This window comes from Triplophysa rosa, linkage group LG5 (genome assembly GCF_024868665.1).
Source record: "Triplophysa rosa linkage group LG5, Trosa_1v2, whole genome shotgun sequence".
NCBI classification, from domain to species: domain Eukaryota; kingdom Metazoa; phylum Chordata; class Actinopteri; order Cypriniformes; family Nemacheilidae; genus Triplophysa; species Triplophysa rosa.
This window is the reverse complement of record NC_079894.1, coordinates 8,643,424-8,656,581: the sequence shown is the minus strand read 5'-3', so window position 1 is coordinate 8,656,581 and position 13,158 is coordinate 8,643,424. Positions and strand designations below refer to the sequence as shown.

The 13,158-nt window shown below is 38.8% G+C and overlaps 1 protein-coding gene across 3 annotated transcripts in view; it reads left to right on the top strand.

Annotated features, from left to right (window-relative positions):
- efna2a (ephrin-A2a) overlaps window positions 1-8,685 on the top strand; it is a 55,240-nt gene extending 46,555 nt beyond the window's left edge. For 2 of the 3 annotated variants that reach the window (XM_057334162.1, XM_057334164.1), the window contains 3 exons: window positions 2,155-2,447; window positions 5,876-5,941; window positions 7,338-8,685. In XM_057334162.1, the coding sequence (XP_057190145.1) occupies window positions 2,155-2,447; window positions 5,876-5,941; window positions 7,338-7,462 (484 nt within the window). In that variant the 3' untranslated portion in view covers window positions 7,463-8,685. Of the gene's footprint in view, window positions 1-2,154; window positions 2,448-5,875; window positions 5,944-7,337 lie in introns of all 3 variants that reach the window. The other variant, XM_057334163.1, reaches the window with a different exon arrangement.
- The last annotated feature ends 4,473 nt before the right edge of the window (window positions 8,686-13,158 follow it).

The window sequence follows — 13,158 nt, the reverse complement described above, 5'->3', positions numbered from 1 at the left end:
TTTATTAAATTGTCTCAAATGAGAATGTAATAGTAAATTCATGTAGATTATAGACGGATGCGAGTGCCTGGCCCAAAGTTCTGTGTTTGGTTATAAATATAACAATGTATTAAATATTTGTATTCAATTCAATTAAAACTACTCAACAGTTATTGTTTTTTTGAGGATGTCTACCGGAAGTTACGTTTGGGCCACATTACGTTTGTTTATGTTGTTGCAGCTGAAACCGTCTATACTCGTTAAACAAAAGGTGCTACAAAAGGTTCTTCATTGTGATGCTTTTGAAGAATGAGTTCTGGTTCCCCAAAGAACCTTTCAGTCAAAGATGTTCTTAAAAGAACCATTTCTTCTTTATCTTTCTAGAGTCTAAAGAAACTTTTTCCACTACAGAGAACCATTAGTAAAACAAAGGTTCTTCGGATGTTAAATAATGGTTCATATTGGAACCATACAGCCTAAAAAGTTCTTTAATGGCTTTGTGTAGATGTTCTAATTTTCAATAAAGTTGATGTGAAATGTTTGAGTTCATATCAAAATTCTACCTTCATAATCAACATTTTAATTGCAGTAAAACTCCATTTTTGCCATTGTTGAGATCTCACCTAAAACTGAAGTAGATATATGTGAGACACAGGAGAGATTTAAGCAAACGTTTCCATTTAATCACATTGCTGTCTAGGATCAACAATAGCAATATGAACGAGATCCCATCTGTGATTTGTCTCTATTACGTCTGTAGTTACGATCAATTATAGGGCGTTTGGGGGGGGGGTGATCTGAGGGAATCACTGGTGTAGGTCTATAAGTATGTGTGTGTGTGTGTGTGTGCTGACATCTGAAAGAGCCATTAAGTTGAAGGCACAACAAGCAGCCTTTAAAAAGGCACTTGGCCTATAAGTGCAGCTCTGTGATGAAGTTTGTCTAGTTAAAGGACAGACAGCGGGTGCTGGAGAGGGCCACTTCCCTATATAAGAGGACAAGACCTCATCCCGAGCAATGAAGGGAAATGGACCAATAGCTGACAGTCGTTCCTCACTTACACATGTGTGAGTGCTTTCTGCTGTTTTCGCTTAGTTGGTCTATAAAAAGACAGGCTTATAGAGTTCAGATCAGACACTGTCACTGGTTTGGAAAGTATTGTGCTCTTGGTCTGCTCAGAGCGGTAATTTCTTTTAGTTTGTTTAAAATAATTTTATAAGCACTGGGAAGTTATTTTCTTTTGTGTAGGACGGTGCGTATCTCACAGAAACATGATTTTTTTTTAAATTGCGAAATTGACCCAGACAAGTTCTTTGTGTAATTTACTTTACAAAAATTCTGTAATGCATTAAAACTGTGTTGTTTTTCAAAGCACAGAGCATTTTGTCTCACGTCACAAGAATAAACCTCAGTCTTATTTCTTATTCCGCCGACAGCCGGTTTTTGCAGTGAAAAGCATATATACACGCAGGACTCCGGCATCACACGGCAGTCACACACATTTTGCAGCCTCTGTAGGTCACACTGACTTTCAAACCGATTCACTAATGCTATCTCTTGCCCCTCCACCCCTTCCCTCTCTTCTTTTTTTCTTTTGCTCTAAAGCTGCATTCTCATAAAACACATGATATATAGCGAGAAACCCGAAAGCGAAGCATGAAAAAGACTTTAAGAGTGCCAGTGTAGTTCAAAGCTCAGATTACGGGTGCTATTTCGTATGAAGTTTATGATTTACATGACAAGCTAATTAAATCAACTCGCTTACTGAATTTGCCAGTGGTTTATGTGAACGTAATCAACATGTTCATTTATAATGTCATTTTTGACCTTCAGAGTTGTTTTTAAGGGCTCTCTGAAACATCCTCATTATATTATTACAAAGAGAGGTTGCAAATGTTTGTGTGTTAGATTTTCAGTATGTTCTGCTTTTCCATTCTCTCTTTCTCTCTCTCTCTCTGCATAATGGTGACCTAGATAGGAAACGTGCATTGTGGCTTTTCATTACAGCTTATTCTGTCGCCTTGCCTGTGGCTTTCTGCCCAACCGATTTAGCCCTTGTGTGTTAAACATCTTTCTGTAATGCTGTATGGTCTGAATGGCGGCAAAATAAAAAAAACATGAAATTAGGAATATTAACAGTCGTAATGTCATTCACTCTCTGACTCTCGGTTGCAGGTTCTGGCAGGGGGAATACACTGTGGCCGTGAGCATCAACGACTACCTGGACGTGTATTGTCCATATTACGAGACCCCCCAGCCTCACAGTCGCATGGAGCGCTACATCCTTTTCATGGTTAACCATGATGGTTACCTCACCTGTGAGCACCGCATGAGGGGCTTCAAGAGATGGGAGTGTAACCGCCCCCAGAGCCCTGACGGACCCCTGCGATTTTCTGAGAAGTTCCAACTCTTCACCCCCTTCTCGCTTGGTTTTGAGTTTCGACCTGGACACGAGTACTATTACATATGTAAGTGTGCATTTCTAACACAACCATCCCAAGCAACCAATACAATATTTGACATTTTATAAATTATATTAACATGCTGTTTATCAAAATCAAGTCACATCTAGTTTAAGATTTTTTTAGGGCTGTCAAATGATTACTTGCGATTAATCGCATCTAGTGCATCTAATATTTGTCTGTGTATGCACGTATAAATTTTGTATTTATAAACACATACACATACAGTACATGTGTATATATTCAGGAAATATTTACATGTATTTATTTATAGTTACCAACAATTTAAATTATATATAAATGTTTATTTATTTTTATATTTTTCTTAAATATATGCATGTATGTGTATGCGTTTATAAATACAAAATGAATATGCACAACACGCAAACATATTGTCACGGTTTGGCCGTGTATATAAAGCGCACAACAAAAAATGTAGAAATCCAAAAAGTCTCTTTTAATAAATCCACAGGGAGTAATCACAGAAGCAGGGAAACAAAACCAAACGTAACATTCAAATAATAACAGACAATGAACTAAGGAGAACATGGGGTAGAAATACAAGGGGAATGCAATCAACAGAAACAGAAACAGGGGCGAACTAATAGGTAACTATGGAAACAAATGCCTAATGGCTGGAACACACTACAAGACTTTTAAAATCTGAACAGACTTTTTTAAACTAGACATCATACACTTGCAGACTTTTTGAAAGTTTCAGATAGAAACACACTAACTGATCAAATCTGCAGACTGGCACAGACTTTCTGCAACAAGTCCAGACTGAAAATCTGAGCAAAAGTCTTGTAGTGTATTTTAGCCTTAAGCGGAACAGAAACTGAATCAAAACAAAGCATAACCGTGACACAAAAATTATGTAAACACAAACTTTTATTCTGGATGCAATTAATTGCGATTAATCGTTTGACAGCCCTAGATTTTTTACATTCATTTTCAAAAAGAACTTTACATTTATTTGTTTTAGCTACTGCAGTGCTGACTGTTGTTTGCTGATTATTTATATCCACCTTCTTTAAGATTTGTTTGTCATCTGATCCTTGGTAAACACGGCAGGTGTAATGATGCTTTCAGACACAGAGCTGCATGTGTACTTAAGCAAAAATCATTATTTCACGTCTTCGTTCCTGAATTAATTTCGATGTAGATGTGACTAAAAAGGCTGATGTCCGTGTTTGTATGTTTTCACCAGTTTGACCCATTTGTATAATTGGTTGACCTGTTGTAAACATATCACAGTAGTACACCAACCCCCCCCACCCCTTTATTATTTTTATTTGTATTACTCTTATTACACTTGCACCATGCTTTAGGACCTCTGAGAGAATTAAATGTCAAGGAAAGCAAATGAGACTTTTCACTTTACTTGTATCCACCGGTGATTTGCACACAGTTTGATCTCATATCTCATCATATTTGTTTTGTTTTGTTTCTATACTGTTGATTATTTTCTGATCTAAATATTTTCAAGGAGGCTCTAGCTTCATTGCCTCTTGGGACAGAACGTCTCTGAGTTACAACGTGAAAAGACACGGGTAGATTAAGCGAGGAATTGAAATGGAGAAATAGAGAAGCTTTAATCTTAATAGCCTAAGAGTTTTTTTTTTTAATGAGAAACATCCAACAGCTTAGTCCCATTAACCTCCCAGCATTAACAGGAAACGTGTCTTTTCATTATTTGTTTTACTGTCCTCTGCTGAAGAAAGTTTGGTATGACTTTACCAAATTAAAAATAGACATCTTTTTATTCTTTGTTTAGTTTCCTGCCTAGCTGATTTAGCGAGATGACATGAAAAATGTCAGTAAAAACAGAGAGCAAGACAATCAATATTTTATATGGTGATTACAATTCAGGACGTAAGAGGCAGATGTGGAGGGACCGGAGCCACCTGTGTGCTCTGTGTACAGTATGGAGATGGGCGACTTTGAGCTTTGCAGGCTTTGTGTCACTGTCCATCAGGAGACATCCCTCAGACGAGCCTTTCTCTCTCCCATGGAGATCCTACATGCTTTTCATTTGACTGTTGATTATTCCCTGATTGACAGCTCAGACTGAAAGACAGAGAAGCTTGCATTGGGACGAAGGAGGGGGGGGGTGTTGTGAGTCAACATTCCCTCCACACCAACCCCCCATAAGTCAGCGGGGCGTAGCACTGCTTATCATACACGCCGCAGTGTTGTCTCTTCACACGAGGGAGAAAGAGACATGCCACAAAGAGCAAGAGCAAGAGTTCAAAGATGCACTATCCTCCCAAACTGTTTTTAATGCACCCGCCTCCCAGCTCCCAGCCAGGCCCTACATTGTGCAGGCTTTTGTTTCAAGGCTGGAAAAGGCCTTCGGACACCCCACCTCCCCCCAAGAGCCACTCCTTGAGAGGATTGTTTGGAGACCGGCAGCTCTGTGGCCATCACAGGCCCTTGGGAATTGATGCTTTGAGGCGGGGTCGGGGGGTCGCCGATGAGAGATAGATCTGGGAGGTTATCAGGGGGAAGTGGGGGCCGATCTTGATTGTCTGCTGGTAAAAAGAACACGTCCATCAGGTCTAGTCAGACTTAACCCCAGACTTCCTTCTCTCCGCCCGTATTGATTGGCCGTGATGACATCTTGACAGGCGTCTTCTACACTGCTGCCGGCGGTCGAGGTTGGGTGCTCTCCAATGAACCGAAGATCCGGTGTAGTGGACAGGAATACACAATGACCTGAGAAAGGCGATGGGGGAGGGCGGCTTGGTCTGAAGATGACAAACTCCCGACGACTCCTCGTGTACTGCATCAGCTTGACCGGGACATTAAAAAGAAGTGGATGTGCCGGGCGATCATGCGCATTTCTTTTTCTGTGCGGGGGTTTGACAGATTCAGAGTTCACATCGTATTTTACGTTCCCTTTCATTGTCGTCAGAACCTTATAAGGAAATAATCGAGAGGTTTGTTAGGTCTGCACAGCAGAGATGAATGAAGTCATCTGTCTGAAGGGTCACGTCTGGAGAGTCCAGATGAGCTGTGCCGGAGATGGACTGGTGGAGGCTGATGTTCGAGAGCCGGCTGACTCAATGGCAACTTAGGTCACAGACTGGTCTTCTGTGGGATAATTTGCTATGGGGCACTTTGTGTGACAGGCTATTGTAAGTGACGACACCAAGCTAGAGAAGGTCAGAGCAATCTCCTCTGAATGGAGAAAATATGGGACTTTGTTCTCGGTTTGGTTGTCGAGGGGTCAAACTAACTCTCGGGCTTGAGAGACGTTTAGTGTCATCTCGGAGCAGCGTCAGAATCTTAAACAGATTGATGAGCCACATATTTATTCAGTGTCTGAATGTTTCTGTTTGCCATAAGCACATTTGGCTGATTGAAGTCAACTTCCTGCATTGTGTGGAACTCATTATTTCTCTCCCATTTCCTCTCTTCCTTGTCAACAGCTTCTCCTCATCCCAACCACGCTGGCAAGCCTTGTTTAAAGTTGAAGGTGTATGTTAAACCCACAAGTAAGTCATCTATCGCACACTGCCCGCCGTCGAAAATTATATTATTCTTCATGTCCACACTCCAGCCAGCTGTTAGATATAACAAGCATGCAAATAACTTAGTCACATCTTCCAGGAACATTTTGGTAATGAGAATTCATATTTATTTTCAAGATGCGAGAATGCATCCATCATAATAACAGCTGAGTTCTAATGAGAAACGATTAGAATGAGCGTGAATTATTTGTCATGAACTCATCACTTAGCATTGTTAAATATAAACAGTCAGGAAGTATAAGTTCTGTTTATATATTGGCGTCGATATACATGGTCGATATAACAAACCAAACGTTTATTAACTGCGTCAAGGGCGGAAAATGTAATGTTCTATAATAATAAGTCAAATATGAATATGAGTTGATGTTGTTAATAAGAAATAACCTCTGAAGTTGTCTTATTTGTATTTTTTTAGCTTTGTGCCTCTGTTATAATGTTGATCCAATCTATGTGCAATTTGTTTGATAATACAGCGATAAACTTGCCTGTATACTGTACCCAGGGGTTTTCAGACTTTATTTATTTATTACGTACTTCTATACATTTTTTAGATTTTTAGATTTTAGAAAAAAATGTATACATAAATGATTTTTATGTATAAAAAACCGTTTCAACTTTGTTAGGTAAATAATAAATGTGATATTATAAAGAAAACATATTTTTTAACTTAATTTTTTTATTTGAAAGTTTTTAACTTAAATAGTTGGCTACACTTGTTGGGTGTATAACCCAGAAGAGAAAAAAAATCAGTTCAAATGTATTTGTACTGTATCAACTTTCACTTGGAGTGAAAAAAGGAAATGTGAAAACATTTCTGGAGACTTTGCATGTAGTAGAAAAGGAAGACATTTTTTTCTCCAAAATTTTCTGGGGACCCCTTGCAACCTCTGGAGGCCCCCTGGGGGTCCCCGGAGCCAACTTTGAAAACCCCTGCCGTAATGCATGTGTTTGGAATTGGCCAAGAGTTGTTGTTAAAATCAGTATCGGCCCCAAAATAATCCTATCGTGTATTCCTCCTCGCATCACCTCAAATCTCAAACCTCTTGTTACATGTGCACACCTCGATTGCTTTGTCGTTGACAAATTGGTATGTGAATGCACTTTGAAAAGCAACTCTTGAAAACGTAAGGCTCTGACTCTACCTCTAAATGTATCTCCGGTTGTTTTGTTTTTTATCATTGGCACAAATATGTCAAGTTCCTGTAATCTATGTAACTCCTTGCATGCAAAAAAAGATTTCCGTCTCAGTAATTAAACTGTAATTAGGTCAGTGCTGTAGGCCCCTGCTGCTTTGAGTAAAGGTATGAATTTCCTACCTCTTCCTCGCCGTGTGCTGTCTCTCTTTGTTTGTGTGTTTCAGATGGTTCGGGCTACGAATCTCCAGAGCCTTTCCTGACTGACCGGAGCCATCGCTGCAGGGCAGACGGCCCGTGCCTAGCTGCGCTGCTGTTCCTGCTGCTGGCTCTGCTGCTGGCCCGCATTTAAAAGCTCCACAGCGGCCCAGACTGCCTACCGTTCTCCCTCCGTCCATACTCCCTCAGGGAAGCCCTCTTCTTCAGCCCACGGCTAATGCGCAGTCTGAGTCTGATCTGAGAACAGAGACGTTCGGCCTGCTCTGGGGCTTTATGCTTGTGGGACAAATTAGCAGCTGATGTAGTGAGACTTGAGCACCTGGAGTGTGTCGTTGAATGTGACCTTTTATATATGCTGTCATGTAATCAAGGCTTAATGTGTCATTTTTTCACCGCGTAGGTCATCGCAGTTTCAATCAACGGTTTACAAGTGACTTTAAACACTGATTTAGATAGCTATAAAGCCCCCCGCATCACCTTTCCACATACGTCATACTCAATCCCGGTCTATCTAGAAATAGAGATTTTTTCCCAGGTAACAAATGACACCAAAGGACTCTCTTCAGAGAGAAGAGAAACCATGATTTGTGATAGCCAGCAATTAGAGAATTAGTGGTAGACATTCACATGCATGTGAAACACTGTGAAACGGATCTTCTTACAATAGTGATGATATATTTTTCTTAGCAACAAAATGAAAATAGACCTTCTAGACACTGGCGTGAAGGCTCAGCTGGTGCAGCTTGGATCAGACAGCCAGATGTCAGCGCTCACTGCTGGCCCTCACCTCAAAACTGTGTGTCCGTGTCGTGGGGGTCTACTAGGAACAAGGACTCTGAATCTTCTAGATTAGAATACTCGCTTTGGTGCAAAACCCAAATGCCGCTTAATAAGACTCTGCGTCGGTTTTCTTTCAGCTGTGTGGGATGAGGAACAAAATGACTTTTTCCAAACTGATCTGTGCAGATCAGGCATCAGCCACTTTTAAATCACCAGTGTAAGATGACAGCACTGCAGGCTCGGACAAAAAGGAAATGGATTTTTTGTATTCTATTTCATGTTATTTTTGTAGCATTTAAAAGCAACATTAATTATTCATGTGATATGAGGAACGGTTTTAGCGTCTTGAGTGGCGATACAGCATGTGAGTCAGCAGTCGGATTATTCAGAGGGGCCCACTCGTTCACTCTTGCTGTTGTTATTGTGATCTTGTCAAACTGTATTCAGTATTTAAAGAGACAGAAAGCATTTCTTTCCATCTGATTTGATCGTGTCCTCTTTTTCATGTGACGTTTTGTACAGACAACATGTTTTGTTAAACTGAAGAAACATGCTCAAATTAAAAACAGAAAATAAAGAGGTTTTGTCTATAAAATGAAAAGACAGTTGCTGTGAGGAGAGATGGATGTAGGGCTTTATTGTATGAAGTTGACAAGTGACATTTTGGCTCAGCTTGGCTTTCTCGATTTGAAGGTTTTGTGTGGGAAATGGTTTGTGTGTGTAAATATCGAGTCATGTGTGAGAGCCTATATTAATCCTTGCATTATGGGATGAACCATACGTAATGTGCAATGTATACAAGCAGTTTAAGATAACTTGTAATATTTTTGCAGAATTATGCAGGTCATGAAAATCCATTACATATTTTAAATGGATTCACGCAAAAATGAAATGATGTCATCATTTACTCACCCTCTTGTCTGTATGATTTTCTTTCTTCTGCAGAACACAAAATTAGATATTTTGAAGAACACCCATTGTATTGGATTCGTGTCCATAAAATGGAAGTGAATGGGTACCGCCATTGTTTGGTTACCAACATTCTTCAAAATATCTTTGTTTGTGTTCTGCAGAAGAAAGAAAGCCATAGAGGTTTAAAGACAAGAGGGTGAGTAAATGACGACAGAACTATCACTTTAAATAATTTATAGGTTTAAATAATCCTAGGTTATTAAATCAGCAAAAGTTTTTCAATAATGGTTAAACGAGTTAAAACCCTTTCTTAAGAGCCAAAAATGCAACTAAAGCATTGTTAGCTTGGCAGAGGAGAAAGATTCAGAATTCTTGAATTGTTTTCCATAATAAGGAGAGAATATATTTGTAGCAGGGGAGCGGAGTGCTCCAATCACAACAGAGATATATTTGGGAATATGCCTATAACATTGCAGCTCAGAGATGAACACGCAAAATAATAAAGGTCATTTTGTTAAATACTATAGTAAAGTTATAAAATACTACAATAAAGTATTAAATTTTACCCTACTAATGGCAAAGGTGATTAAGTAAAAAGAAGATTCGTTCTCCATTTTCAATACTTTTTAACAACAGAACAATTAAAGAAAAAGGAGCAAGTTGTACATTCCCATATGGATGATTTTGTTAAAGGTATGGGATTTTAAGAAAAACATTAGCTTATTTGTAGTACACATGCATTTAAAATCTGATTGCTTTGGCATTGTGTTCAGGTGCAGGCTGACGTCATGATGACCACATTCATGGTCATCATACACTGGTGCACAGTGCTGACATCAGCTGTGGACTTTGGCCTGAATGCTCATTCAGCTATTAGGTGAGGGATCGGTGGCCTGCCTGGGCTCAGAAAACTGAATGTCCTATCTGAATATTTTATGCAATGTAGACTATGATAAAAAATACATGGGCATAGCATCAGTGCAAGATCTGCAGACTCGAAGCGCTGGGGAAGCGATCCAAACATGTAGATGCAAAAATGAAAGAAGCGTGGCTCTGCAGACTTTTTGAGAAATGTTATCATAGATTTAACAATATATAAGCAAAAGATTTATATCTTATATCTTGGTTCTGTGTCACACCATCAGCATTATGTTAGTTTGTTATTATAAGCAACAAGAGCTTTGTTGTAAAGTATGTAAAGATCGACTTAATGTAAATGACATCACGTGTGCAAATTTTTCAAAGAAAAATGGAGCTTTGTCGCCCCCTAGTGAACGAAGCGACTCAATTCATGGAGGGCCGCAGTTCCAACCCTAATCAAACACACCTGATTCATCTAATCAAGGTCTTTAGGATTACTAGAAACCTCTAAACAGGTGTGGGTTGGAATTGGTTGGAGCTAAACTGTGCAGAGCTGCGGCCCTCCAGGAATTGAGTTTGACACCACTAGTCAGTCATTTGATCTCAGACTTACATTATTATTGAAATGATATTTTTGTTCTACTGTACATGTGCACCCAATAGCTGACATTAATCATTTTAAATCATATTTTAAAATCAGCCTTACCTGCACTTGCCTATCTGTTGTAAATATGTTGACCTCCCACCGTTCCCTCCCTGAGGTAAAGAACAAACAGATGCCTCAGAGCTCCAGAGCAGTCATTGCGTGTCGAGTCTGTCTGTCTGAGACATGAGCTCCTTCAAAGCCAGTAAAGGGAACATATCAAGAGTTAAACATCTACAGAGAGCTCACTTCAAAAACCTTTGTGAAATGAAACGATTTGCGGACAAGCAGAAAATTCTCAGCAAAGATCAGAGGAGGTCAATGTTTTTGATCAACAAAGAAATACAAGAGGTTCAAAAGACACTGATGGAAATAAAACTGATAAGTGGATATTGTCATCAAGCCTATACTGCTCACCTGAGATCGGTAAGTATTGCCTTTTCAACTTTCAAAGAATATGAGAAAAACCTTGGTAATATTGACTTGAATGTTGCAAGCGGAGACTCTGTGAAGTCAGATGTCATGTTTGGCCAGAGGCATGACAGCATGAAAGATTGTTTGTTTGAAGAAGACACTGGTGACCGTGAGAGCGATTTGTCAGAAGTGAATGAGACTGTGGACACAAATGCATGTAAGAAACTCAGTTCCAACAGCATTCACTTGACAAAGACTAAAAACTGTGCTTCACCATATGAGCGTTTAAAAAATGGTTTGGGTGAAAACATTAAGGGTGATTGTTTCGATGTCTCATCATCTCGTTTCGATGTCTTGGAATCGTCCTCAAGTGAAAAAGTTGAAGGTGATGCACATCCCCCGAAGACCTCCCAAGCAACACATGACACAAAGACAGATCTGAAAAACAGTTCCTCGTCTCCTACACGACTCACCCGTCACAGAAGAGCAACATCAGTCCACCAAAAAACTGATCTTCGTAAATGTCCCACACCGGTAACTATGAAGCTCCCGGGGGAATGGAAAAACAGCAAGACGTTGTCAAGACACATCCAATATCAAGACACCAAGAGCAATGCTAGAAGCCACATATCAAAGGCAGCCATGAAACGTGGCCTTGATCTACTCATCAAAGAATATAATGATCCCCAATACCTTGAACTTTTGAACAAGAGAAAACAGAGAGTTTTGAAGGACAAGGTGTCTGACTTTGTTTCAGAGCTTTCAGAGAGCAACTGTAAAGCTCCTTATGTTTAAATTGTAAATAAAATGAACATGATCAGTTTTGAGGATGATACTAGCATGTCATATTGCGCAGGTCCATGTCTGCATAAAAAAATAATAATAATAATTTCACCTCTTCAGGCCACATGTTCCATACATGTCACAATGATGATTCTTGTAATAAAACCTACAAGGTCATTTTAATATTCCATTGAATCCTTAGATTCAATAGCTATGAGGTTTTGAATCTCATAAGCAATTTATTATTAAAACTTACCATAGTACTCTATTATTTATATAGCCTATGAACACTCATTGTTTAGCTATCACATGAGAGATTCAATTTATTTTCCATCATATTTTTTTCAATTGGTAAATACAGTCCAGACATGATTAAATAGTGACCTAAACTTCAAATCAATATAGGTATCAATGCATTTTGCAATTGCGGTTACTTTCAGGCCCACAGAAGATGCACAGATTTGGGGGCATTTTATGAAATATAGAAACTTGTCATACATTTTATGCAATTCAAACATAAGAAAATAAGCCCACCAACCGAATAATTGATGTTTCAGCATTGTATAACTGAATATGTTTTTGGTTTAATTCAAATTGTAAGTTTAAGATTATACGTTTTTAGAACCACTGCTCTAGAGCCATCACTAAGTGTCCCTAAATAATCCACACACACTAAAATATACATTGCTGCACAGTTCTTAGCAACCACTTTACCTTGAAACATTTAAGAATCAATACACTCAATTCTGTAGGTGCTTTAAGAAGTGGCCTATAGTTATTGGAACTGATGGGTCGTTGCAATTTTGTCTTTTTGCATTTAAAGAAAAACCGATTACGTCCATTCGCCATAACTGATTGTGTACCAAAAAACAGGTTAATTTCTTAAAACTCAGTTGTCTCTCCTTGAAAGAGAAACAAGCCTGAGAGTGCACCTAGAAGGCAAACGTTTTTGGGTGCTCCAAAACGAGTAAACAGTGGGAAAACACTCTTTTTATGAATTATGCTTTACTTAACCATGTACCTAATACTACAAACATTGTGTATGCTTTTGGTAAGGGTGGTAGATAAACATTTTAGATTCAAATAGGATATCAAATGAGTGAAACGTACATGAACCATTTTGATGTTTGGCATTCCGTGAGGGGTTCACTTACACAGAATTTTGCATAATTGAAACATTAGATCAGCCAAAACATATTAAGAGACTAACATTTCTGGAAGAAGTGTAAAGTACTTTAGAATTTTACTCTCAAAGGTCAAGTAACTATAATTTATCTGTGTTTTTGCTTCCATACACAGCATACCATATATCGTCATTTTTACTCAACGTCATTTGAAAAATATATGTCAATTTTTACATTAAAAAGTACATTAAAAGTCATAGTAATTTCTTGATTTTACACAAGCATTTTACTCAAAAATTGTTTTACTTCAGT